Here is a 27806-nt window from a genome sequence, read left to right as displayed (position 1 = left end):
CTGAAAAGTGTGAGGCTGTCCATTTTGGAAGGACAAATATGAATGCGGAATACAGGGTTAACGGTAGAGTTCTTGGCAATGTGGAGGAGCAGAGAGATCTTGGGGTCTATGTTCATACATCTTTGAAAGTTGCCACTCAAGTGGATAGAGCTGTGAAGAAGGCCTATGGTGTGCTCGCGTTCATGAACAGAGGGATTGAATTTAAGAGCCGTGAGGTGATGATGCAGCTGTACAAAACGTTGGTAAGGCCACATTTGGAGTACTGTGTACAGTTCTGGTCGCCTCATTTTAGGAAGGATGTGGAAGCTTTGGAAAAGGTGCAAAGAAGATTTACCAGGATGTTGCCTGGAATGGAGAGTAGGTCTTACGAGGAAAGGTTGAGGGTGCTAGGCCTTTTCTCATTAGAACGGAGAAGGATGAGGGGCGACTTGATAGAGGTTTATAAGATGATCAGGGGAATAGATAGAGTAGACAGTCAGAGACTTTTTCCCCGGGTGGAACAAACCATTACAAGGGGACATAAATTTAAGGTGAAAGGTGGAAGATACAGGAGGGATATCAGAGGTAGGTTCTTTACCCAGAGAGTAGTGGGGGCATGGAATGCACTGCCTGTGGAAGTAGTTGAGTCGGAAACATCAGGGACCTTCAAGCAGCTATTGGATAGGTACATGGATTACGGTTAAATGATATAGTGTAGATTTATTTGTTCTCAAGGGCAGCACGGTAGCATTGTGGATAGCGCAATTGCTTCACAGCTCCAGGGTCCCAGGTTAGATTCCGGCTTGGGTCACTGTCTGTGCGGAGTCGGCACGTCCTCACCGTGTCTGCGTGGGTTTCCTCCGGGTGCTCCGGTTTCCTCCCACAGTCCAAAGATGTGCGGGTTAGGTGATTTGGCCAATGATGGATTGCCCTTAATGTCCAAATTGCCCTTGGTGTTGGGTGGAGGTGTTGAGTTTGGGTAGGGTGCTCTTTCCAAGAGCCGGTGCAGACTCAGAGGGCCGAATGGCCTCCTTCTGCACTGTAAATTCAATGATAATCTATGATTAATCTAGGACAAAGGTTCGGCACAACATCGTGGGCCGAAGGGCCTGTTCTGTGCTGTATTTTATATGTTCTATGTTATATGTTCTTTCTCAGCCCTGCCCTGAGTCTGTTTTTAGTTTCTTTTTCAGCCCTGCCCTGGGTCTATTTTTAGTTTCTCTTTCAGCCCTGCCCTGTGTCTGCTTTTAGTTTCTTATTCAGCCCTGCCCTGGGTCTGTTTTTAGTTTATTTTTCAGTCCTGCAATGTCTGCTTTTAGTTTGCTTTTCAGCCCTGCCATGGGTCTGTTTTTAGTTTCTTTCTCAGCCCTGCCCTGGGTCTGATTTTAGTTTCTTTCTCAGCCCTGCCCTGTGTCTGTTTTTAGTTTCTTTTTCAGCCCTGCCTTGGGTCTGTTTTTAATTTCTATTTCAGCCCTGCCCTGTGTCTGTTTTTAATTTCTATTTCAGCCCTGCCCTGTGTCTGTTTTTAGTTTCTAATTTAGGCCCTGCCCTGGGTCTGTTTTTGGTTTCTTTTTCAGCCCTGCCATGTGTCTGTTTTTAGTTGTTTTCTCAGCCCTACCCTGGGTCTGTTTTAAGTTTCTTTTTGAGCCCTGCCCTGAGTCTGTTTTTAGTTTCTTCATCAGCCCCTGCCCTGGGTCTGTTTTTAGTTTCTTTTTCAGCCGTGCCCTGTGTCTGTTTTTAGTTTCTTTTTCAGTCCTGCCCTGTGTCTGCTTTTAGTTTCTTCATCAGCCCCTGCCCTGGGTCTGTTTTTAGTTTCTTTTTCAGCCATGCCCTGTGTCTGTTTTTAGTTTCTTTTTCAGTCCTGCCCGGTGTCTGCTTTTAGTTTCTTTTTCAGCCCTGCCCTGGGTCTGTATTTAGTTTTTTTTACAGCCCCCTGCCGTGGATCTGTTTTTAGTTTCTTTTTCAGCCCTGCCCTGGTCTGTTTTTAGTTTCTTTTTCAGCCCTGCCGTAGGTCAGTTTTTAGTTTCTATTTCAGCCCTGCCCTGTGTCTGTTTTTAGTTTCTTTTTCAGCCCTGCCATGGGTCTGTTTTTAATTTCTATTTTAGCCCTGCCCTGTGTCTGTTTTTAGTTTCTTTTTCAGCCCTGCCCTGTGTCTGTTTTTAGTTTCTTTTTCAGCCCTGCAATGTCTGCTTTTAGTTTGCTTTTTAGCTCTGCCCTGGGTCTGTTTTTAGTTTCTTTCTCAGCCCTGCCCTGTGTCTGCTTTTAGTTTCTTTTTCTCCCCTGCCCTGGGTCTGTTTTTAGTTTCTTTCTCAGCCCTGCCCTGGGTCTGCTTTTAGTTTCTTTCTCAGCCCCCTGCCCTGGGTCTGTTTTTAGTTTCTTTCTCAGCCCTGCCCTGTGTCTGCTTTTAGTTTCTTTTTCAGCCCTGCCCTGAGCGTGTTTTTAGTTTCTTTCTCAGCCCTGCCCTGTGTCTGTTTTTAGTTTCTAATTTAAGCCCTGCCCTGGGTCTGTTTTTGGTCTCTTTTTCAGCCCTGCCATGTGTCTGTTTTTAGTTGTTTTCTCAGCCCTGCCCTGGGTCTGTTTTAAGTTTATTATTCAGCCCTGCCCTGGGTCTGCTTTTAGTTTATTTTTCAGTCCTGCCCTGTGTCTGCTTTTAGTTTCTTTTTCAGCCCTGCCCTGGATCTGTTTTTAGTCTATTTGTCTGCCCCGCCGTGTTTCTGTTTTTAGTTTCTTTCTCAGCCCTGCCTTGGGTCTGTTTTAAGTTTCTTTTTCAGCCCTGCCCTGAGTCTGTTTTTAGTTTCTTCATCAGCCCCTGCCCTGTGTCTGTTTTTAGTTTCTTTTTCAGTCCTGCCCTGTGTCTGCTTTTAGTTTCTTTTTCAGCCCTGCCCTGGATCTGTTTTCAGTTTCTTCATCAGCCCCTGCCCTGGGTCTGTTTTTAGTTTCTTCCTCAGCCCCTGCCCTGGGTGTGTTTTTAGTTTATTTTTCAGCCGTGCCCTGTGTCTGTTTTTAGTTTCTTTTTCAGTCCTGCCCTGTGTCTGCTTTTAGTTTCTTTTTCAGCCCCGCCCTGGATCGGTTTTTTGTTTGTTTTTCAGCCCTGCCCTGGGTCTGTTTTTAGTTTTTTTTACAGCCCCCTGCCGTGGATCTGTTTTTGGTTTCTTATTCAGCCCTGCCGTGGGTCAGTTTTTAGTTTCTTTTTCAGCCCTGCCCTGGGTCTGCTTTAAGTTTCCTTTTCAGCCTTGCCCTGGGTCTGTTTTTAGTTTCTTTTTCAGCCCTGCCCTGGGTCTCTTTTTAGTTTCTTTTTGAGCCGCCTGCCCTGGGTCTGATTTTAGTTTATTTTTCAGCCCTGCCCTGAGTCTGTTTTTAGTTTCTTTCTCATCCCTGCCCTGGGTCTGTTTTAGTTTCTTTTTCAGCCCTGCCCTGGGTCTGTTTTTAGTTTCTTTTTCAGCCTTGCCCTGGGTCTGTTTTAAGTTTCTTTTTCTGCACGCTGCCCTGGGTCTGTTTTTAGTTTCTTTTTCAGCCCTGCCCTGGGTCTGTTTTTAGTTTCTTTTACAGCCCTGCAATGTCTGCTTTTAGTTTGCTTTTCAGCTCTGCCCTGGGTCTGTTTTTAGTTTCTTTCTCAGCCCTGCCCTGAGTCTGTTTTTTGTTTCTTTTTCAGCCCTGCCCTGGGTCAGTTTTTAGTTCCTTTCTCAGCCCTGCCCTGTGTCTGCTTTTAGTTTCTTTTTCAGCCTCCTGCCCTGGGTCTGTTTTTAATTTATATTTCAGCCCTGCCCTGTGTATGTTTTTAGTTTCTAATTTAAGCCCTGCCCTGGGTCGCTTTTTAGTCTCTTTTTCAGCCCTGCCATGTGTCTGTTTATAGTTTCTTTGTCAGCCCTGCCCAGGGTCTGTTTTAAGTTTCTTTTTCAGCCCTGCCCTGGGTCTGTTTTTAGTTTATTTTTCAGCCGTGCCCTGGGTCTGTTTTTAGTTTCTATTTCAGCCCTGCCCTGTGTCTGTTTTTAGTTTATTTTTTAGCCCTGCCCTGGATCTGTTTTTAGTTTCTTTTTCACCCTTGCCCTGGATCTCTTTTTAGTTTGTTTTTCAGCCCCCTGCCCTGGGTCTGTTTTTAGTTTATTTTTCAGCCCTGCCCTGGGTCTATTTTTAGTTTCTAATTTAAGCCCTGCCCTGGGTCGCTTTTTAGTCTCATTTTCAGCCCAGCCGTGTGTCTGTTTTTAGTTTCTTTCTGAGCCCTGCCCAGGGTCTGTTTTAAGTTTCTTTTTCAGCCCTGACCAGGGTCTGTTTTAAGTTTCTTTTTCAGACCTGCCCTGGGTCTGTTTTTAGTTTCTATTTCACCCCTGCCCTGGATCTCTCTTTAGTTTGTTTTTCAGCCCCCTGCCCTGGGTCTGTTTTTAGTTTATTTTTCAGCCCTGCCCTGGGTCTATTTTTAGTTTCTTTCTCAGCCCTGCCCTCGGTCTGTTTTAGTTTCTTTTTCAATCCTGCCCTGGGTCTGCTTTTAGTTTCTTTCTCAGCCCTGCCCTCGGTCTGTTTTAGCTTCTTTTTCAGTCCTGCCCTGTGTCTGATTTCAGTTTATTTTTCAGCCCTGCCTTGGATCAGTTTACAGTTTCTTTTTAGCCCTGCCCTGGGACTGTTTTTGGTTTGTTATTCAGCCCTGTCCTGTGTCTCTTTTTAGTTTATTTTTCAGCCCTGCCCTGGGTCTGTTTTTAGTTTCTTTTTCAGCCCCCTGCCCTGGGTCTGTTTTTAGTTTCTTTTCCAGCCCTGCCCTGTGTCTGTTTTTAGTATGTTTATCAGCCCCATGCCCTGGGTCTGTTTTTAGTTTATTTTTCAGCCCCCTGCCCTGGGTCTGCTTTTAGTTTCTTTTTCAGCCCCCTGCCCTGGGTCTGTTTTTAGTTTCTTTCTCAGCCCTGCCCTGTGTCTGCTTTTAGTTTCTTTTTCAGCCCTGCCCTGAGCCTGTTTTTAGATTCTTGCTCAGCCCTGCCCTGTGTCTGTTTTTAGTTTCTAATTTAAGCCCTGCCCTGGGTCTGTTTTTGGTCTCTTTTTCAGCCCTGCCATGTGTCTGTTTTAAGTTTATTTTTCAGCCCTGCCCTGGGTCTTTTTTTAGTTTATTTTTCAGCCCTGCCCTGTGTCTGCTTTTAGTTTCTTTTTCAGCCCTGCCCTGGATCTGTTTTTAGTCTCCTTTTCTGCCCCGCCGTGTTTCTGTTTTTAGTTTCTTTCTCAGCCCTGCCTTGGGTCTGTTTTAAGTTTCTTCCTCAGCCCCTGCCCTGGGTCTGTTTTTAGTTTCTTTTTCAGTCCTGCCCTGTGTCTGCTTTTAGTTTCTTTTTCAGCCCTGCCCTGGATCTGTTTTCAGTTTCTTCATCAGCCCCTGCCCTGGGTCTGTTTTTAGTTTCTTCCTCAGCCCCTGCCCTGGGTCTGTTTTTAGTTTATTTTTCAGCCGTGCCCTGTGTCTGTTTTTAGTTTCTTTTTCAGTCCTGCCCTGTGTCTGCTTTTAGTTTCTTTTTCAGCCCCGCCCTGGATCGGTTTTTTGTTTGTTTTTCAGCCCTGCCCTGGGTCTGTTTTTAGTTTATTTTTCAGCCCTGCCCTGGGTCTATTTTTAGTTTCTTTCTCAGCCGTGCCCTCGGTCTGTTTTAGTTTCTTTTTCAGCACTGCCCTGGGTCTGTTTTTGGTTTCCTTTTCAGCCCTGACCTGTCTCTCTTTTTAGTTTATTTCTCAGCCCTGCCCTGGGTCTGTTTTTAGTTTCTTTTTCAGCCATGCCCTGGGTCTGTTTTTAGTTTCTTTCTCAGCCCTGCCCTGTGTCTGCTTTTAGTTTCTTTTTCAGCCCCCTGCCCTGGGTCTGTTTTTAATTTCTATTTCAGCCCTGCCCAGTGTCTGTTTTTAGTTTCTAATTTAAGCCCTGCCCTGGGTCGATTTTTAGTCTCTTTTTCAGCCCTGCCGTGTGTCTGTTTTTAGTTTCTTTCTTAGCCCTGCCCAGGGTCTGTTTTAAGTTTCTTTTTCAGCCCTGCCCTGGGTCTATTTTTAGTTTCTAATTTAAGCCCTGCCCTGGGTCGCTTTTTAGTCTCATTTTCAGCCCTGCCGTGTGTCTGTTTTTAGTTTCTTTCTGAGCCCTGCCCAGGGTCTGTTTTAAGTTTCTTTTTCAGACCTGCCCTGGGTCTGTTTTTAGTTTCTATTTCACCCCTGCCCTGGATCTCTCTTTAGTTTGTTTTTCAGCCCCCTGCCCTGGGTCTGTTTTTAGTTTATTTTTCAGCCCTGCCCTGGGTCTATTTTTAGTTTCTTTCTCAGCCCTGCCCTCGGTCTGTTTTAGTTTCTTTTTCAATCCTGCCCTGGGTCTGCTTTTAGTTTCTTCATCAGCCCCTGCCCTGGGTCTGTTTTTAGTTTCTTCCTCAGCCCCTGCCCTGGGTCTGTTTTTAGTTTATTTTTCAGCCGTGCCCTGTGTCTGTTTTTAGTTTCTTTTTCAGTCCTGCCCTGGATCGGTTTTTTGTTTGTTTTTCAGCCCTGCCCTGGGTCTGTTTTTAGTTTTTTTTACAGCCCCCTGCCATGGATCTGTTTTTGGTTTCTTATTCAGCCCTGCCGTGGGTCAGTTTTTAGTTAATTTTTCAGCCCTGCCCTGGGTCTGCTTTAAGTTTCTTTTTCAGCCTTGCCCTGGGTCTGTTTTTAGTTTCTTTTTCAGCCCTGCCCTGGGTCTCTTTTTAGATTCTTTTTGAGCCGCCTGCCCTGGGTCTGATTTTAGTTTATTTTTCAGCCCTGCCCTGAGTCTGTTTTTAGTTTCTTTCTCATCCCTGCCCTGGGTCTGTTTTAGTTTCTCTTTCAGCCCTGCCCTGGGTCTGTTTTTAGTTTCTTTTTCAGCCTTGCCCTGGGTCTGTTTTAAGTTTCTTTTTCAGCCCGCTGCCCTGGGTCTGTTTTTAGTTTCTTTTTCAGCCCTGCCCTGGGTCTGTTTTTAGTTTCCTTTACAGCCCTGCAATGTCTGCTTTTAGTTTGCTTTTCAGCTCTGCCCTGGGTCTGTTTTTAGTTTCTTTCTCAGCCCTGAACTGAGTCTGTTTTTAGTTTTTTTTTCAGCCCTGCCCTGGGTCTGTTTTTAGTTTCTTTCTCAGCCCCGCCCTGTGTCTGCTTTTAGTTTCTTTTTCAGCCTCCTGCCCTGGGTCTGTTTTTAATTTCTATTTCAGCCCTGCCCTGTGTATGTTTTTAGTTTCTAATTTAAGCCCTGCCCTGGGTCGCTTTTTAGTCTCTTTTTCAGTCCTACCATGTGTCTGTTTATAGTTTCTTTCTCAGCCCTGCCCAGGGTCTGTTTTAAGTTTCTTTTTCAGCCCTGCCCTGGGTCTGTTTTTAATTTCTTTTTCAGCCGTGCCCTGGGTCTGTTTATAGTTTCTATTTCAGCCCTGCCCTGTGTCTGTTTTTAGTTTCTTTTTTAGCCCTGCCCTGGATCTGTTTTTAGTTTCTTTTTCAATCCTGCCCTGGATCTCTTTTTAGTTTGTTTTTCAGCCCCCTGCCCTGGGTCTGTTTTTAGTTTATTTTTCAGCCCTGCCCTGGGTCTATTTTTAGTTTCTTTCTCAGCCCTGCCCTCGGTCTGTTTTAGTTTCTTTTTCAGCACTGCCCTGGGTCTGTTTTTGGTTTCCTTTTCAGCCCTGACCTGTCTCTCTTTTTAGTTTATTTTTCAGCCCTGCCCTGGGTCTGTTTTTAGTTTATTTTTAGAGCCCCCTGCCCTGGGTCTGTTTTTAGTTTCTTTTTCAACCATGCCCTGGGTCTGTTTTTAGTTTCTTTCTCAGCCCTACCCTGTGTCTGCTTTTAGTTTCTTTTTCAGCCCCCTGCCCTGGGTCTGTTTTTAATTTCTATTTCAGCCCTGCCCTGTGTCTGTTTTTAGTTTCTAATTTAAGCCCCGCCCTGGGTCTGTTTTTAATTTCTATTTCAGCCCTGCCCAGTGTATGTTTTTAGTTTCTAATTTAAACCCTGCCCTGGGTCGATTTTTAGTCTCTTTTTCAGCCCTGCCGTGTGTCTGTTTTTAGTTTCTTTCTTAGCCCTGCCCAGGGTCGGTTTTAAGTTTCTTTTTCAGCCCTGCCCTGGGTCTGTTTTTAGTTTCTAATTTAAGCCCTGCCCTGGGTCGCTTATTAGTCTCATTTTCAGCCCTGCCATGTGTCTGTTTTTAGTTTCTTTCTCAGCCCTGCCCAGGGTCTGTTTTAAGTTTCTTTTTCAGCCCTGCCCAGGGTCTGTTTTAAGTTTCTTTTTCAGCCCTGCCCTGTGTCTATTTTTAGTTTCTAATTTAAGCCCTGCCCTGGGTCGCTTTTTCGTCTCATTTTCAGCCCTGCCGTGTGTCTGTTTTTAGTTTCTTTCTGAGCCCTGCCCAGGGTCTGTTTTAAGTTTCTTTTTCAGCCCTGCCCAGGGTCTGTTTTAAGTTTCTTTTTCAGACCTGCCCTGGGTCTGTTTTTAGTTTCTATTTCAGCCCTGCCCTGTGTCTGTTTTTAGTTTATTTTTTTAGCCCTGCCCTGGGTCTGTTTTTAGTTTCTTTTTCCAGTCCTGCCCTGGATCTGTTTTTAGTTTCTTTTTCACCCCTGCCCTGGATCTCTTTTTAGTTTCTTTTTCAGCCCCCTGCCCTGGGTCTGTTTTTAGTTTATTTTTCAGCCCTGCCCTGGGTCTATTTTTAGTTTCTTTCTCAGCCCTGCCCTCGGTCTGTTTTAGTTTCTTTTTCAATCCTGCCCTGGGTCTGCTTTTAGTTTCTTTCTCAGCCCTGCCCTCGGTCTGTTTTAGTTTCTTTTTCAGTCCTGCCCTGTGTCTGATTTCAGTTTATTTTTCAGCCCTGCCTTGGATCAGTTTATAGTTTCTTTTTCAGCCCTGCCCTGGGACTGTTTTTGGTTTGTTATTCAGCCCTGTCCTGTGTCTCTTTTTAGTTTATTTTTCAGCCCTGCCCTGGGTCTGTTTTTAGTTTCTTTTTCAGCCCCCTGCCCTGGGTCTGTTTTTAGTTTCTTTTCCAGCCCTGCCCTGTGTCTGTTTTTAGTATGTTTATCAGCCCCATGCCCTGGGTCTGTTTTTAGTTTATTTTTCAGCCCTGCCCTGGGTCTATTTTTAGTTTCTTTCTCAGCCCTGCCCTGGGTCTGTTTTAGTTTATTTTTCAGCCCTGCCCTGGGTCTATTTTTAGTTTCTTTCTCAGCCCTGCCCTGGGTCTGTTTTAGTTTATTTTTCAGTCCTGCCCTGGGTCTGTTTTAAGTTTATATTTTAGCCCCCTGCCCTGGGTCTGTTTTTAGTTTCTTTTTCAGCCCTGCCCTGGGTCTGTTTTTCAGCCCCTGCCTTGGATCAGTTTATAGTTTCTTTCTCAGCCCTGCTCTGGGTCTGTTTTTAGTTTCTTTTCCAGCCCTGCCCTGTGTCTGTTTTTAGTATGTTTATCAGCCCCTGCCCTGGGTCTGTTTTTAGTTTATTTTCCAGCCCTGCCCTGTGTCTGTTTTTAGTTTCTTACTCAGCCCTGCCTTGGGTCTGTTTATAGTTTCTTTCTCAGCCCTGCCCTGGGTCTGTTTTTAGTTTCTTTTCCAGCCCTGCCCTGTGTCTGTTTTTAGTATGTTTATCAGCCCCATGCCGTGGGTCTGTTTTTAGTTTATTTTCCAGCCCTGCCCTGGGTCTGATTTTAGTTTCTTTTTCAGCCCTGCCCTGTGTCTGTTTTTAGTTTGTTTTTCAGCCCTGCCCTGCGTCTGTTTTATGTTTATTTTTCAGCCCCCTGCCCTGGGTCTGTTTTTAGTTTCAGTTTTGAGAGTTCTGCTCTGGGTTCTGAGACAAGGAGTTGTGTCTCTCCGACTGACTTCTGAAAGCTTCTCTCCCAAGGACTTGGTGAACAAACCTGGAAGTCACAGGGTGTTAACTTTATTAATAAGTGGCATTTGACCTGTGTGTGTGGATTTTGATTAATTGGAAGTTTAGGAATAGGTGGGACAGTAAACTTTATTTTAAAAATCTGTTCAGCTGTTAATCGAAAAGCTGTTTGTTTTCTTGGCTATGAATGGGGTTAATCCTGTGTTAGTAATAAAGTTTGTTTTGATATAAAATATACCTATTGGTCAGTGGAATCACTCCTGGGGGTGAAACATCCTTCCCTCACAATTTACCTCACCAGTCTCGTCCGGTTTCTGGATCTGGAGTAAGACTCCGATACCAACCTTTGAGCCACATATTCAATGCGATTTCCCAGATGTGGCTCAGGTAGTAATCCAGAGATTACATTACCTTTGTAGTTCTGATTTTAACTGTCACCACTCTCTGCTCACACTCCCTCAGCTAAGGTGCTTTTCCCAGGCCACTGGTATCCACATGGACCACATCAACTAGAACTCTCAAGTTCCTCTCCAGTCCGGAGATGTTTTGAACCTCAATACCAGAAAGACAACACAGCTTTCGAGACTCGTGCTCTAGGCTGTGAACTCTGTCTACCCTCACAGCCTAATCCCACTTTCCCGCATTTAGCCTGTATCCCGGCAGGTTACAGCAATTCAGGCGCAGACCAGACACCTTGGGCTGGATTACCCGCAGTCGGGATTCTCCGTTGCGGAGTAGGGCGGGGCGGGGGGGGGGGGGGAGGGTGGTTGCGGTTCCGGGCGGCATGCGGCTGCCCACGATGGGAAACGCCATTGGCCAGCTGGCAAGACAGAAAATCCCAGGGGCGCCCCGCACCAGACAACCGATGAGGCAGGACGGAGAATCCTCCGCCATGGAAATGGGTTGAGGGTTTCTGTCTCTATTACCCTTTCAGGCAGAGTCCCAGATACCTCCGGCCCTCCGGGTGGAAAAGTATTTCCTCGACGCGCTAACCTTTCTACAAATCCCTGCCCCCGAGTCACTGGCATGAATTAAATAGGCCCTTCCCCATCCACTCTATCCAGGTCCCTCACAATTTGGTACATCTCACTCAAATCTCCCCTCAGCCTCCTCCTTCTGTCCCCCTCTGTTACAAGGGGGATACCCAACCCTTCCAACTCTTTCCTCATGGCTGCAATTTTGAGTCCTAGGTGGCAACATCCTGGTAAATGTCCTCCATACCCTCTCCAATGCAATGACATCCTTCCTACGTTCCTTACTTCCAAAGAGGTGCAGGTTAGGTGGATTGGCCATGATGATTTGCCCTTAGTGACCAAAAATGTTATGAAATGAAAGTGAAAATGGCTTATTGTCACACGTAGGCTTCAATGAAGTTACTGTGAAAAGCCCCTAGTCGCCACATTCCGGCGCCTGTTCGGGGAGGCTGTTACGGGAGGGGTTTTGGGTTATGGGGACAGGGTGGAAGTGGGGGCTTAAGTGGGTCGGTGCAGACTCGATGGGCTGTATGGCCTCCTTCTACACTGTATGTTCGATAATGAGATGGTCGGAACTGCCCACAGTACTCCAGTTACATTTTATTTTGTTTGCATGAAAACAGGCCCTTCGGCCCAGCTTGTCCAGGCCGCCCAGTTTCTATCCCTAAGCTCGTCCCACTTGCCCACATTTGGCCCATATCCCTCCATACCCAGATTTCCCATATAATTGTCCAAATGCTTTTTAAAAGACAAAATCGTACCTGCGTCTCCCACTGCCCCTGGCAGCTCGTTCCAGACACTCAGCACCCTCTGTGTGAAAACATTGCCCCTCTGGACCTCTTTGTATCTCCCCTCTCACCTTAAACCTCTGCCCTCTAGTTCTAGACTCCTCTACCTTTGGGAAAAGATGTTGACTATCTACCTTATCGATGCCCCTCATTATTTTATAGACCTCGATAAGATCACCCCTAAGCCTCCTACGCTCCAGGGAAAAAAGTCCCAGCCTATCCAGCCTCTCCTTATAACTCAGACCATCAAGTCCTGGGAGCATCCTCGTCAATCTCTTCTGCACTATTTCTAGTTTAACAATATCCTTCATAGGGTGTCCAGAACTGAACACAGTATTCCATGTGTGGCCTTACCAATGTCTTGTACAACTTCAACAAGACGTCCCAACTCCTGTATTCAATATTCTGACCAACAAAACCTAGCATGCTGAGTGCCTTCTTCACCACCCTGTCCACCTGCGACTCCACCTTCAAGGAGCTATGAACCTGTACCCCTCGATCTCTTTGTTCGGTAACTCTCCCCAACTCCCTACCATTAACTCAGTAGGTCCTGCCCTGATTTGATCGACCAAAATGTATCACCTCACATTTATCCAAATTAAACTCCATCTCCCATTCATCAGCCCACTGGCCCAATTGGTCACGATCCTGTTGCAATCTATCTAACCTTAGAACATAGAACGATACAGCGCAGTACAGGCCCTTCGGCCCACGATGTTGCACCGAAACAAAAGCCATCTAACCTACACTGTGCCATTATCATCCATATGCTTATCCAATAAACTTTTAAATGCCCTCAATGTTGGCGAGTTCACTACTGTTGCCGGTCGGGCATTCCACGGCCTCACTACTCTTTGCGTAAAGAACCTACCTCTGACCTCTGTCCTATATCTATTACCCCTCAGTTTAAAGCTATGTCCCCTCATGCTAGCCATTTCCATCCGCGGGAGAAGGCTTCGTCACTATCCACGATGCCACCAATCTTAGTGTCATCTGCCAACTTACTAACCATGCCTCCTAGATTCTCATCCAAATCATGAATATAAACAACAAATAACAGTGGACCCAGCACCGATCGCCGAGGCACACCCGCTGGTCACAGGCCTCCAGTTTGAAAAACAACCCGTTAGAACCATCTTGGGTCGCCAACCCAATTTTGTATCCAATTGGCTACCTCACCCTGGATCCCGTGAGATTTAACCTTATGCCACAACCTACCATGCGGTACCTTGTCAAAGGCCTTGCTAAAGTCCACGTAGACAACGTCGACCGCACTGCCCTCATCTACCTTCTTGGTTATCCTTCAGAAAACCTCAAGAGACATGATTTTCCACTCACAAACTAAATAGTTATATAGTTCCACTAAAACAGCCCAGTTTCTCTAGCCTGTACCTTGGCTAATAGGACAGCACGGTAGCACAGCTCCAGGGTCCCAGGTTCGATTCCCAGCTTGGCTCACTGTCTGTGCGGAGTCTGCACGTTCTCCCCGTGTCTGAGTGTGTTTCCTCCGGATGCTCCGGTTTCCTCCCGCAAGACGTGCTTGTTAGGTGAATTGGACATTCTGAATTCTCTCTCCGTGTACCCGAACAGGCCCTGGAATGTGGCGACGAGGGGATTTTCACAGTAGCTTCATTGTAGTGTTAATGTAAAAAGATTATTATTACTTTGCACACCTGCAGCAAGTGTTGGGTTTCGGATACTGCGGCAAATCGGGGAGGTGAGGGTTAAAGGACGCTTGGTTTAAGGAGGTAGCCACACCCCATAGATTAAGTATCTCAAATTCGGCCAGTGGTCAGGGACAGCAGACTGTGACTGCGCGTGAGGCAGGTGGAGGGATCCTGAATTCGGAAACAGAGGAGCCTCAGCTCTTGACCTTGTCCAACAGGTACGAGGTACTTGCTCCCTGTGTGGATGAGGAAAAGTAGGAAGGATGAGCTAGCTGACCACTGCCCCGTGTTACAGGAGGCCATTCAAGTGGCGGTAGCGAAAAGACAAGGGGTAGTTGTCGGGGATTCTAGAATTAGGGGGATTGATATCATCCATTGCAAGCAGGTCAGAGAGTCCCGCATGTGTGTGTTGCCTGCCCTGTGCCAGGGTGAGGGACATCTCTGACCGGCTTGAAAGGATATTGGAGAGGGAGTGGGGTGATCCAGCTGTTCCTTCAGAGAACGGATAGGATCCATATTTCCTTCAGCTCCTCACTAAAACTCGTGTTTCTCAAGAAGTTCTGGTACATTATTCCTGTCTTCCGTTGTGAAGCAAAGTACAAATCGAGTTATTTGCAGTACGGCCATTCGGCCCATCGAGCCTGCATCAGCCATGGGATCCTCATATCTACCTGGAGGTGGGGGAGCAGATGCAACCTTGGCTTAACACCGTAACAGACAGTGCAGGGTCCTCTCGGTCGGGCACTGAAGGGTCAGCCTCAGTTACAAACTCAAAGATTGGCACTGCTGCCTCACAGCGCCAGGGACCCGGGTGCAATTCCCTGGCTTGTGTCAGTCTGCGCGGAGTCTGCACGTTCTCCCCCGTGTCTGCGTTGGCTTCCTCCCACAGTCCAAAGATGTGCAGGTTAGGGCGACTTTAAATTGCCCCCTTGGTGTCCAGATTAGGTGACGGGGATTGGGCGTGGAGGACAGATGAGTGGGCCCAGGAAGAGAGTTCATTGGGAGGGTCGGCGTGCAGACGCGATGGGTCGAATGGCCTCCTTTCTGCACTGTCGGGATTCGATTCTGTGATTCTGAGACCTGCACTAGGTGACCTGGCAAAAGTGTGGAAAATTGGAGGCAATCTTGTGAGTTGGGGTGGCACTGAGATAAGAATTTGGGCAAAATCCATGACTGACTGGCAGGATAAATAAAGTGGTGTTCCTCGGGCATCTGTACACAGCCCTCACATTCTGTTGGATGAAGGAATACATTTAATATTCTGGTTTGCAACTGAGCAGCGATCGGAAGGCACAAAAGAGTCGATTACAAAGCGGAAAGCCCGCGTTTATATCCACAACCTCAACCCCAGGGCAATCTAATCAATGGAGTAATTCCGATCTGTAGTCACTGCTGTAATGCAGCAGAGTGAATAAAAGAGATAAAGGGGCACAATAAAAATAGGAGGCCGTTCATTATAATCATGGTGGATCATCCAACTCAATTGCCTGATCGAGCCTCCCCACGTGCTAGATCGAACTGCTCCTTGGAAATCTAACATTCCAGCTTGATTCGATTGTGATTTTCGCACCAATACTGGGAAAATAATGGACATTGTTCCCCTCCCCCCCGCCCGCCGCCCCCCGAATGGCTATTGGAGATTTCGGATCCGAGCTTTATGAAGTGTGATGAAACAAAGGCTGCTGGGTGGGAATTAAGATACTGATCAGATCCGCGATGTAACTGGGTAATGGGGCAGTTTTCAAGCGGCTGAATAGCCTCATCCGGTTCTCATGTGAATCAAATAAAGCCATAGACTTACCACAGTACAGAAGGCCCGCTGAGTCTGCACTGGCCCTCCGAAAAAGCACCATACTCAGGCCCACTCCCCTACCTTATTCCCACAACCCTGTGCAACCTGCACATCTTTGGACTGTGGCAGGAAACTGGAGCACTCAGAGGAAACCCACGCACACACTGGGGAGAACGTGCAGACTCCGCGCAGACAGTACGTCGATTGTCCACGCCTCTCGTAAGTCACCTCGTGTAGCCGGATGGCTTGTGGTCAGGCTGTGCAATAAGGTATACCATCGCCACTACCTTCTCACACACACACAGTCATGCGAGAGTGCCTTTAAGAACTGGATGTGTAAGCAATGTACCTTTAAGAAAACAGTGATGTCATAGAGTGGGTGGAGCTGACTTCCGGGTGCGGCGATGACCAGCTGAGTCGCACGTTTCGGCAGCTCCCGGTGAAACGGACTTTTGGGCTCTTGATAGGAGCCCCAAAGGCAATTTTGACGGCTCAGAACACTGTGCGGTAAACCAGAAGGGAATCCCCCCTGGATACGGATGAAAAAAGGAGGAGAAAGTGGCCGGATTGCAGTGGATCCTTTAGAACAGCGGCAAGGAAGGCAAGCAAAAACCAAGATGGCGTCGGAAGGTGGCAGTTTAACATGGGGCCCTGAACAACAAGAGTTCTTGAAATGCTGTGTGGAAGAGCTCAAACAGGAAATGAAGAAAGAGCTGTTGGCCCCGATACTACAGGCGATCGAAGGGCTAAAGGAGGAACAAAAGACCCAGGAGCGGGAGCTTCGGGTCGTGAAGGCAAAGGCAGCCGAGAATGAGGACGACATACAGGGCCTGGTGGTGAAGACGGAGATGCATGAGGCACATCAGAAACGATGTGTGGAAAGGTTGGAGGCACTGGAGAACAACGCAAGGAGGAACAACCTGAGGATTCTTGGTCTTCCTGAAGGTGTGGAGGGAGCGGACGTCGGGGCATATGTGAGCACGATGCTGCACTCGTTAATGGGAGCGGAGGCCCCGGCGGGTCCGTTGGAGGTGGAGGGAGCATACCGAGTGATGGCGCGAGGACCGAGAGCAGGAGAAATTCCCAGAGCCATAGTGGTGAGATTCCTCCGTTTTAAGGATAAAGAAATGGTCCTTAGATGGGCAAAGAAAACTCGGAGCAGTAAATGGGAGAATGCGGTGATCCGCGTTTATCAAGACTGGAGTGCGGAGGTGGCGAGAAGGAGGGCGAGCTTTAATCGGGCCAAGGCGGTGCTTCATAAAAAGAAGATAAAATTTGGAATGCTGCAACCGGCAAGACTGTGGGTCACATATCGAGGGAGGCACCACTACTTTGAGACGGCGGATGAAGCGTGGACTTTTATTGTGGAAGAAAAACTGGAATGAGCGGGTTATTAAAAAAAAAGTTTGAACAAAGTGGTGGGGCGAATGTGGGGGGCGAAGAGGGGGGTTAAAAAGGGGGGAAAGAGGAGTTTTATGTACTAATCCTGCGATGTGGTAACTTTTCTCTCTTCCACAGGTGGTGATGGGGGGAGGAGGGGAGGTGGAGGAGATGGGGCGTTGGCCATTGGGGGCGGGGCCAAGGGAGAAGCGCGGGTTTGGTTCCCGCGCTATGATAATCATGGCGGGAATAGAGAAGCAGGAAGGAGGGGGCGTCGCACGGTGCGAGCCGAGGTCACGGGGGGAAGCCGAGGTCGGCCAGAGTTTGCTGACTTCTGGGAGCAACATGGGGGGAGTAATTACGCTAGCGGGGGATCTAGCGGGGGGGGGGGGGGGGTGGGAGGGGGGAATTACTGGGTTGCTGCTGCTAGGGAGAGGGGGGAGCTGGTATGGGAGGGGATGGGCGGGGGGGGGCACCGCCTGGGGGAGATACAGCTGCGTGGGAACTGGGTGAGGAGCTGGAAAAAGGGGATGGCTAATCGACAAGGGGAGGGGGTAGGAAGCCCCCCAACCCGGCTGATCACGTGGAACGTGAGAGGGCTGAACGGGCCGATAAAGAGGGCATGGGTACTCGCACACCTTAAGAAACTTAAGGCAGATGTGGTTATGTTACAGGAAACGCACCTGAAACTGATAGACCAGGTTAGGCTACGCAAAGGATGGGTGGGGCAGGTGTTCCATTCGGGGCTAGATGCGAAAAACAGGGGGGTGGCTATATTAGTGGGGAAGCGGGTAATGTTCGAGGCAAAGACTGTAGTGGCGGATAACGGGGGCAGATACGTGATGGTGAGTGGCAAACTACAGGGGGAGACGGTGGTTTTGGTAAACGTATATGCCCCGAACTGGGATGATGCCAATTTTATGAGGCGGATGCTAGGACGCATTCCGGACCTAGAGATGGGAAAGCTGATAATGGGGGGAGATTTTAATACGGTGTTGGAACCAGGGCTGGATAGGTCGAAGTCCAGGACTGGAAGGAGGCCGGCAGCAGCCAAGGTGCTTAAAGATTTTATGGAGCAGATGGGAGGAGTAGACCCGTGGAGATTTAGCAGACCTAGGAGTAAGGAGTTTTCGTTTTTCTCCTATGTCCATAAAGTCTACTCACGAATAGACTTTTTTGTGCTGGGAAGGGCGTTGATCCCGAAGGTGAGGGGAACGGAGTATACGGCTATAGCCATTTCGGATCACGCTCCACACTGGGTAGACTTGGAGATAGGGGAGCAAACAGGAGGGCGCCCACCCTGGAGAATGGACATGGGACTAATGGCAGATGAGGGGGGGGGGGGGTGTCTAAGGGTGAGGGGGTGCATTGAAAAGTACTTGGAACTCAATGATAATGGGGAGGTCCAGGTGGGAGTGGTCTGGGAGGCGTTGAAGGCGGTGGTTAGAGGGGTGCTGATATCAATAAGGGCACATAAAGGGAAGCAGGAGAGTAAGGAACGGGAGCGGTTGCTGCAAGAACTTTTGAGGGTGGACAGACAATATGCGGAAGCACCGGAGGAGGGACTGTACAGGGAAAGGCAAAGGCTACATGTAGAATTTGACTTGCTGACTACGGGCACTGCAGAGGCACAGTGGAGGAAGGCACAGGGTGTACAGTACGAATATGGGGAGAAGGCGAGCAGGTTGCTGGCACACCAATTGAGGAAAAGGGGAGCAGCGAGGGAAATAGGGGGAGTGAGGGATGAGGAAGGAGAGATGGAGCGGGGAGCGGAGAGAGTGAATGGAGTGTTCAAGACATTTTATAAAAAATTATATGAAGCTCAACCCCCGGATGGGAGGGAGAGAATGATGGGCTTTTTGGATCGGCTGGAATTTCCCAAGGTGGAAGAGCAGGAAAGGGTGGGACTGGGAGCACAGATCGAGGTAGAAGAAGTGGTGAAAGGAATTAGGAGCATGCAGGCGGGAAAGGCCCCGGGACCGGATGGATTCCCAGTCGAATTCTATAGAAAATATGTGGACTTGCTCGCCCCGGTATTGACGAGGACCTTTAATGAGGCAAAGGAAAGGGGACAACTGCCCCCAACTATGTCTGAAGCAACGATATCGCTTCTCTTAAAGAAGGAAAAGGACGCGCTACAATGCGGGTCCTATAGACCTATTTCCCTCCTAAATGTAGATGCCAAGATCCTGGCCAAGGTAATGGCAATGAGAATCGAGGAATGTGTCCCGGGGGTGGTCCACGAGGACCAAACTGGGTTTGTGAAGGGGAGACAGCTGAACACGAATATACGGAGGCTGTTAGGGGTAATGATGATGCCCCCACCAGAGGGGGAAACGGAGATAGTAGTGGCGATGGATGCCGAGAAAGCATTTGATAGAGTGGAGTGGGATTATTTGTGGGAGGTGTTGAGGAGATTTGGTTTTGGAGAGGGGTATGTTAGATGGGTGCAGCTGTTGTATAGGGCCCCAATGGCGAGCGTGGTCACGAATGGACGAGGATCTGCATATTTCCGGCTCCATAGAGGGACAAGGCAGGGATGCCCTCTGTCCCCATTATTGTTTGCACTGGCGATTGAGTTGAGGGGTTCCAAGAAGTGGAGGGGAGTACTTAGAGGAGAAGAACACCGGGTATCTTTGTATGCGGACGATTTGTTACTATATGTGGCAGACCCGGCGGAGGGGATGCCAGAAATAATGCGGATACTTGGGGAGTTTGGGGATTTTTCAGGGTATAAATTGAACATGGGGAAAAGTGAGTTGTTTGTGGTGCATCCAGGGGAGCAGAGTAGAGAAATAGAGGACCTACCGTTGAGGAAGGTAACAAGGGACTTTCGTTACCTGGGGATCCAGATAGCCAAGAATTGGGGCACATTGCATAGGTTAAATTTAACGCGGTTGGTGGAACAAATGGAGGAGGATTTCAAGAGATGGGATATGGTATCCCTGTCACTGGCGACTGGCAGGGAGGGTGCAGGCGGTTAAGATGGTGGTCCTCCCGAGATTCCTCTTTGTGTTTCAGTGCCTCCCGGTGGTGATCACGAAGGCTTTTTTTTAAAAGGATCGAAAAGAGCATCATGGGTTTTGTGTGGGCCGGGAAGACCCTGCGAGTGAGGAAGGGATTCTTACAGCGTAGCAGGGATAGGGGGGGGCTGGCACTACCGAGCCTAAGTGAGTATTATTGGGCCGCTAATATTTCAATGGTGAGTAAGTGGATGGGAGAGGAGGAGGGAGCAGCGTGGAAGAGATTAGAGAGGGCGTCCTGTAGGGGGACTAGCCTACAGGCTATGGTGACAGCCCCATTGCCGTTCTCACCGAGGAACTACATCACAAGCCCGGTGGTGGTGGCTACACTGAAGATTTGGGGACAGTGGAGACGGCATAGGGGAAAGACTGAAGCCTTGGGGGGGTCCCCGATAAGAAACAACCATAGGTTTGCCCCGGGGGGAATGGATGGGGGATATGGAATGTGGCAAAGAGCAGGAATAACGCAACTGAAAGATCTGTTTGTGGATGGGAAGTTCGCGAGTCTGGGAGCGCTGACCGAGAAATATGGGTTGCCCCAAGGTAATGCATTCAGGTACATGCAACTGAGGGCTTTTGCGAGGCAACAGGTGAGGGAATTCCCGCAGCTCCCGACACAAGAGGTGCAGGACAGAGTGATCTCAAAGACATGGGTGGGGGATGGTAAGGTGTCAGATATATATAGGGAAATGAGGGACGAAGGGGAGACTATGGTAGATGAACTAAAAGGGAAATGGGAAGAAGAGCTGGGGGAGGAGATCGAGGAGGGGCTGTGGGCAGATGCCCTAAGCAGGGTAAACTCGTCGTCCTCGTGTGCCAGGCTAAGCCTGATTCAGTTTAAGGTATTACACAGGGCGCATATGACTGGAGCACGGCTCAGTAAATTTTTTGGGGTGGAGGATAGGTGTGCGAGGTGCTCGAGAAGCCCAGCGAATCATACCCATATGTTTTGGTCATGCCCGGCACTACAGGGGTTTTGGATGGGGGTGACAAAGGTGCTTTCAAAAGTAGTAGGGGTCTGGGTCGAACCAAGCTGGGGGTTGGCTATATTTGGGGTTGCACAAGAGCCGGGAGTGCAGGAGGCGAGAGAGGCCGATGTTTTGGCCTTTGCGTCCCTAGTAGCCCGGCGTAGGATATTGCTAATGTGGAAAGAAGCCAAGCCCCCGGGGGTGGAGACCTGGATAAATGACATGGCGGGGTTTATAAAGCTAGAGCGGATTAAGTTTGTCCTAAGGGGGTCGGCTCAAGGGTTCACCAGGCGGTGGCAACCGTTCGTAGAATACCTCGCAGAAAGATAGATGGAATGGGAAAAAAAGGCAGCAGCAGCAGCCCAGGAGCGGGGGGGGGGGGGGGGGGGGGGGGGTGGAGGAACCAGAAGGACTCTCAGGGTTGTTAATATATACTGTATAGTATGTATAGGTCGTTGCTACAGATAATTATATATTGGACTGTTAAATTATATTTTTGGAGAGTGTTACTTGTGATAAGGCAGTTGCCAATTAGGGTTAGTTTTCATTTTTGTTAATTATTATTTATTCATTTTCTGTTTATAAAATAGGTCATTGTTATTTGTGTTGTTATAATATTGTGTAAAGGATGCACAATGTACTGTGTTGGTTGACCAAAAATTTTCAATAAAATATTTTTTTTTAAAAAGAGTGGGTGGAGCTCAGCTCAGTTCAGCCATTTTGCAGTTTGAAAAGTGCCTGGCTGGTTTTGCTGAGAGCAGTTTAAAAGTAGAGTCAGTTTCAGTTTTGAAAGGAGCTGGATGTGTGTGTCCGTGTTTTGCAGTGAACTGGATGTCTGCCATGAAAGACCATCTCTGGATCATTTGGGTGATTTAAAGTAAAGCCTTTAACCTGATGTGATTTTGTTTAAAGGTGTTAAGGCTCTTAGAAGTTTGAAGGAACATTTTAAGGAGTTATTTACTGTTGCAATATTTTCTGAGTTATCTTTGAAGTAAGGGGTGTTAAGAGATCCAATGTTTATTTAAGATGTTAAGTTGAGTTCATGGAATAAAGAGTGTTTTGTGTTAAAAAACCTACGTGTCCATAATTGTAATCCCACACCTAGAGAACAAGCCGTGTGCTCGGAAAAGCAACAAATACATTAAAGGGAGAGGTTGGTTGAACTCCATGATACATTTTGGGGTTCTGAAAACGCCTCGCCCATAACACACACACAGACACGTCTTGATCGCAGATCTCAGCACCCACTGACCACCCCCCCCCCAAAAAAAAATAAACTCAGACGTCTGAACGTGAGACCTTCGTTTGTGATAAAGTTTTATGAATACACGATGTGTAACAAGTAACAGTCCCTCATTCCATTTCACTTGTTCCTTTTTTTCTTCTTCCCCCAAAACAGTCTCTCATCGGTAGCGGAAGAGAAGGCGGGGGGGGGGGGGGGGGGAACCAAACAAAGCAAAATCCTGAAGTGGCTGGAAATCTGCAATGAAAAGCGAAAGTGCTGGATAGGCACAGTCGTGTGGGGAGTTAACTCGACTTGATTCGAGTTAATCTGCTTTCGCCTCCAGACGCTGCCAGGGCTGCCGTCTTTGTCCAGCATTTTGGATTTTATAAATTGGCGTCTCCGCCAGGAACAGGTCTGTTCACAGCCCCCCCCACCCCACCCCACCCCCCCCCAGAGGCAAAGGCAGGCGATAACGAGGGGTAGAGTAGAGAGAGAAGCGCCTTTGAAGAAGAAACAGGATGAACTGGTGCACTGGGTTGTGCCCTTGGCCTGTAAGTGGCGCAGGGGTAGGGACCCTGGCATTTTCTCTGGCTTGCAGAGGGCGGGGTGGGGGTGTTTGGGAAGGGGGTCCGTCTCACGGGGAAATCTCTCCAGTGTGAAATACACTGAGCGAGCAAGCAGGCACGGAGAGTGTACGCAGCTGTTGGGACCCCCCCACAGAATCTCTGTGCAGATCGAGGAAGCGACCGCATACGCAGACGCGGTCGCGATCCTGAAAAGGCAGTACGTGAGGCCGGTGAACGAAGTGTTCGCGCGGCATCTCCTCACCACTCGTCGTCAACGCCCCGGGGAATCATTGGGAGGAATACCTATGCGACCTGAGGGTACTCGCTCGGAACTGTAACTACAAGGACGTCACGGCGTTGCAGCATATGGAACTCGCCATCCGGGACACCGATGTGGCTGGAGTCTGGTCCAACTACGTCAGACAGCGCTTGCTCGAAAAAGGGCGCCCTCGACGGTAAAACTAACCACTGTTCACTTCAACTCACCGTTCACAGGGGGGAGGGTCCCCGTGGCTTCCTACTGCATCAACTGGACCTTCTCGAGCTCGCCCCCCTCACCCGCCCTGCGCGCCCAACGAGATTGTAATCCGCTCCACTCCCGTCGGAAGCTGAAAGTCCCTTTCTTTTAAAACCAGATTTCATAAAAAGGGGTGAAAACTGCAACAGAATAATTACAGGCGGCAAGCGGTAGAGTAGAGTGTGTAAAGGACGCAGAAACCGAGTGGCCACAGAAAGGTGCAAGCCAGTGTGCAGCTGGCTGCCGGCCAGAGGGAAGGCGCACACGCAGATCGTTTGCCGGAGGAGTGCCTCGGACAATGAATCCCCAAAGGTTGACCGATCACCACAGGGTCAGAGAGCATAACTGGGTAATTCCTTGGAGCCATGACCTCTGTGTAGGTCCAGCTCCCCCCCTCAACCCCCCCCCCCCCCCCCCCCCCCCCGGACAGGCCCTCCCTGCTTCAACAGTGCTCAGTTTCCCTGGTCTTCCCAAGATCAGACAGATTTATGCGGTCCAAGTGATCCCATTCTCTCTTAACACCCCCCCCCCCCCCCCCACACACATGTAGTTCACACTCTGCACAAGTTATAAATATTCCTGCAATTGGCATGCATTCACGTGCACAGGATCTTTGAAAGTCTGTCGCCTTAAACATCGTTTGTATGCATGCCCCTTGGATGGGTGCACTTCTGCTGGCTACTTGTACAGTACTTGATAGTCACGTGCCCCCGCCCCCTTCCCTCACCCCAATAAAATAGTAAATAGCCAGCATTTGGGGTCCGATTTTCCAGTCTATGCAGGCCTCTAGTGTCGGGCCTGTTCCGCAGGCCTCTAGTGTCGGGCCTGTTCCGCAGGCCTCTGCTGTCGGGCCTGTTCCGCAGGCCTCTGCTGTCGGGCCTGTTCCGCAGGCCTCTGCTGTCGGGCCTGTTCCGCAGGCCTCTGCTGTCGGGCCTGTTCCGCAGGCCTCTGCTGTCGGGCCTGTTCCGCAGGCCTCTGCTGTCGGGCCTGTTCCGCAGGCCTCTGCTGTCGGGCCTGTTCCGCAGGCCTCTGCTGTCGGGCCTGTTCCGCAGGCCTCTGCTGTCGGGCCTGTTCCGCAGGCCTCTGCTGTCGGGCCTGTTCCGCAGGCCTCTGCTGTCGGGCCTGTTCCGCAGGCCTCTGCTGTCGGGCCTGTTCCGCAGGCCTCTGCTGTCGGGCCTGTTCCGCAGGCCTCTGCTGTCGGGCCTGTTCCGCAGGCCTCTGCTGTCGGGCCTGTTCCGCAGGCCTCTGCTGTCGGGCCTGCAGCACCCTTGCAAGTTCAAATGCCCGCAGGCTTTTTTTATTTTAACTCTTTAAACAAAAATCTATGAAACAGTTTGCCACAGCAGAAACTGTGCCCCCCCCCCAACAAGAAGAATCGTTCCCCAAAACACAAAATTAAACCCAACTTAATGCTTTAGTTCAAGGATTTTCCTTTTGCGTTTCCCCTTCGGGACAACACGAGTCCAAAAAAAAAAGTGCAGTGTTCCGTTGGTGCGAGAGTCGGTTGTGTAAAAAACGTGCGATCGCAGATGCTTCAGTGCTCCAACTCAGCGCTCTGGTTGTGCGCCCCTCCCACCCCGACTACCCTTGCTGTTGAACTCGGAGCGTGGCACCAAAGTGGGACCACCTCTCTTCCCCCCGATCCCACCCTGTGCTTGTTCATGCTCTCTGCTCCCCACAGGTTTTGCTGGGGGTGGTGGGTCGGAGGGGGGGGGGGATCCTTCACTCCACACGGATTAAGAGGCCGTAAAGGACGGTCGAGGCCCTTTCTTTGGTGATCCACTCAATCTCGTTATTGCTGAACCTGGGGTCGATCGACTCGCTGGCTCCCACCGACTGCGGCCCCATCTTGTACGAACCCGGCCGCACGCACACCTGGAAGGCCACTTGAGCCTGGTGATGTCGCTGCGATTTCACATCCTTAAACCTGTGGGAAGAATGAGGCAATTAGCCAGAATGAAATACAAGAGTTATTTAGCACCTCACAGCCCAGGTAAGGGCCAACTGATCCATCAGCTCTTTGAAGAGTCAATTCGTCCGGATTCCTGGCTCCTTCTCCCATAGACCCACAATTTTCTCCTTTTCAAATATTTACCCCCCTTCTGAAGGTTCCGAGTGAAGCTGCTTCTGTCGCTCTTTCAGGCAGCGCCTTCTCAATCACAGCTCCGTGAACAAAACTCTTCCTTCTCTCCCTCTGGTCCTGTTCCCAATTCTCTTCAGAGAATATCTGAAGTGCATAAGGAGGCCATTCAGCCCATCGAGTCTGCACTAGCCCTTGGAAAGAGCAGCCCTACCTAGGCCCACTCCCCTGCCCTATCGCCCATAACTCCCATCTAGCCAATCCACACCTTTGGAGTGTGGGAGGAAACCGGAGCACCTGGAGGAAACCCACGCAGACACGGGGAGAACGTGCAGACTTCACACAGTGACCCAGCGGGGGAATCGAACCCGGGTCCCTGGCGCGGTGAGCTTTTTTTGACTCTTCAATCGGTGTCCCACTGGTTACCCTCCCTCCTGACACTGGAAATACTTTCTCCTCATTTACTCTATCCAATCCCCTCCTGGTTTTCAAACGCCTCCATTAAATCTCCCCCAATCGGACACAAGCTGGGGTCAAATTGTGCGGGGATTGATAAAGTCTGACCATAATTCCTTGCTTGTCAAATTCCTTTCCTTGCCTGGTGAACAATTTAGAACAGGGAGCGGGAGTGGGCCATTCAGCGCCTCAGGTTCGCCCACCATTCAATACTAATCTCAGCTCTGCCTCATCTCCACCTTCCGGCTCGCTCCCCATTAACCCTGCATCCAGCCTCGAAAACCTATCTATCTCCTTCATAAATTGTTTCGTGTTCCGCCGCCCACTGCACTCTGCGCAGGAGGCTTGGGCCTAACTTGTACACGGTACCTGGCCACCATACCCAGGGGACAGGTGACACCAAGATTGGCCGCACAGGATCGTGACCAATTGGGCCAGTGGGCCGATGAATGGCAGATGGAGTTTAATTTGGATAAATGTGAGGTGATGCATTTTGGTCGATCAAATCAGGGCAGGACCTATTCAGTTAATGGTAGGGAGTTGGGGAGAGTTACAGAACAAAGAGATCTAGGGGTACAGGTTCACAGCTCCTTGAAGGTGGAGTCGCAGGTGGACAGGGCGGTGAAGAAGGCATTCGGCATGCTTGGTTTCATTGGTCAGAACTTTGAATACAGGAGTTGGGACGTCTTGTTGAAGTTGTACAAGACATTGGTACGGCCACACTTGGAATACTGTGTGCAGTTCTGGTCACCCTATTGTAGGAAGGATATTGTTAAACTGGAAAGAGTGCAGTACAAAGTCTTACAACACCAGGTTAAAGTCCAACAGGTTTGTTTCGATGTCACTAGCTTTCGGAGCGCTGCTCCTTCCTCAGGTGAATGAAGAGGTCTGTTCCAGAAACACATTTATAGACAAATTCAAAGATGCCAAACAATGCTTGGAATGCGAGCATTAGCAGGTGATTAAATCTTTACAGATCCAGAGATGGGGTAACCCCAGGTTAAAGAGGTGTGAATTGTACCAAGCCAGGACAGTTGGTAGGATTTCGCAGGCCAGATGGTGGGGGATGAATGTAATGTGACATGAATCCCAGGTCCCGGTTGAGGCCTCACTCATGTGTGCGGAACTTGGCTATAAGTTTCTGCTCGGCGATTCTGCGTTGTCGCGGGTCCTGAAGGCCGCCTTGGAGAACGCTTACCCGGAGATCAGAGGCTGAATGCCCTTGACTGCTGAAGTGTTCTCCGACTGGAAGGGAACATTCCTGCCTGGTGATTGTTGCGCGATGTCCGTTCATTCGTTGTCGCAGCGTCTGCATGGTCTCGCCAATGTACCACGCTTCGGGACATCCTTTCCTGCAGCGTATGAGGTAGACAACGTTGGCCGAGTCGCACGAGTATGTACCGCGTACCTGGTGGGTGGTGTTCTCACGTGTAGTAGTGGTATCCATGTCGATGATCTGGCACGTCTTGCAGAGATTGCCATGACAGGGTTGCGTGGTGTCGTGGTCACTGTTCTGAAGACTGGGTAGTTTGCTGCAAACAATGGTTCGTTTGAGGTTGCGCGGTTGTTTGAAGGCAAGTAGTGGGGGTGTGGGGATGACCTTGGCAAGATGTTCATCGTCATCAATGACGTGTTGAAGGCTGTGAAGAAGATGACGTAGTTTCTCCGCTCCGGGGAAGTACTGGACGACGAAGGGTATTCTGTCGGTTGTGTCCCATGTTTGTCTTCTGAGGAGGTCGGTCCGGTTTTTCGCTGTGGCGCGTTGGAACTGTCGATCGATGAGTCGAGTGCCATATCCCGTTCGTACGAGGGCATCTTTCAACGTCTGTAGATGTCTGTTACGCTCCTCCTCGTCTGAGCAGATCCTGTGTATACGGAGCGCTTGTCCATAGGGGATGGCTTCTTTAATGTGTTTCAGGTGGAAGCTGGAGAAGTGACCCACGACAACGCAGAATCGCCGAGCAGAAACTTATAGCCAAGTTCCGCACACATGAGTGCGGCCTCAACCGGGACCTGGGATTCATGTTGCATTACATTCATCCCCCACCATCTGGCCTGCGAAATCCTACCAACTGTCCTGGCTTGAGACAATTCACAACTCTTTAACCTGGGGTTACCCCATCTCTGGATCTGTAAAGATTTAATCACCTGCTAATGCTCGCATTCCTAGCATTGTTTGGCATCTTTGAATTTGTCTATATATGTGTTTCTGGAACAGACCTCTTCATTCACCTGAGGAAGGAGCAGCGCTCCGAAAGCTAGTGACATCGAAACAAACCTGTTGGACTTTAACCTGGTGTTGTAAGACTTCGTATTATAGAAAGGACATTGTTAAACTAGAAAGAGTGCAGAAGAGCCTGACGAGGATGCTCCCAGGACTTGATGGTCTGAGTTATAAGGAGAGGCTGGATAGACTGGGACTTTTTTCCCTGGAGCGTAGGAGGCTGAGGGGTGATCTTATCGAGGTCTATAAAATAATGAGGAGCATCGATAAGGTAGATAGTCAACATCTTTTCCCAAAGGTAGAGGAGTCTAGAACGAGAGGGCAGAGGTTTAAGGTGAGAGGGGAGATACAAAGGAGACCAGAGGGGCAATGTTTTCACACAGAGGGTGCTGAGTG

At 49.2% G+C, this 27806-nt stretch overlaps 1 protein-coding gene across 1 annotated transcript in view; it reads right to left on the bottom strand.

Moving 5' to 3' along the window:
• Nucleotides 1-21642: 21642 nt before the first annotated feature.
• Nucleotides 21643-27806, bottom strand: part of neurl4 (neuralized E3 ubiquitin protein ligase 4) — a 203993-nt gene continuing 197829 nt past the window's right edge. The window contains 1 exon segment of the mRNA XM_072493516.1: nucleotides 21643-24577. Coding sequence (XP_072349617.1) covers nucleotides 24373-24577 — 205 coding nt within the window. The 3' untranslated portion in view covers nucleotides 21643-24372.

The sequence above is a fragment of the Scyliorhinus torazame genome, chromosome 31 (assembly GCF_047496885.1).
Source record: "Scyliorhinus torazame isolate Kashiwa2021f chromosome 31, sScyTor2.1, whole genome shotgun sequence".
Lineage (NCBI taxonomy): Eukaryota > Metazoa > Chordata > Chondrichthyes > Carcharhiniformes > Scyliorhinidae > Scyliorhinus > Scyliorhinus torazame.
Note: the sequence above shows the minus strand (reverse complement) of the source record. Positions and strands in the feature narration are given on the sequence as shown.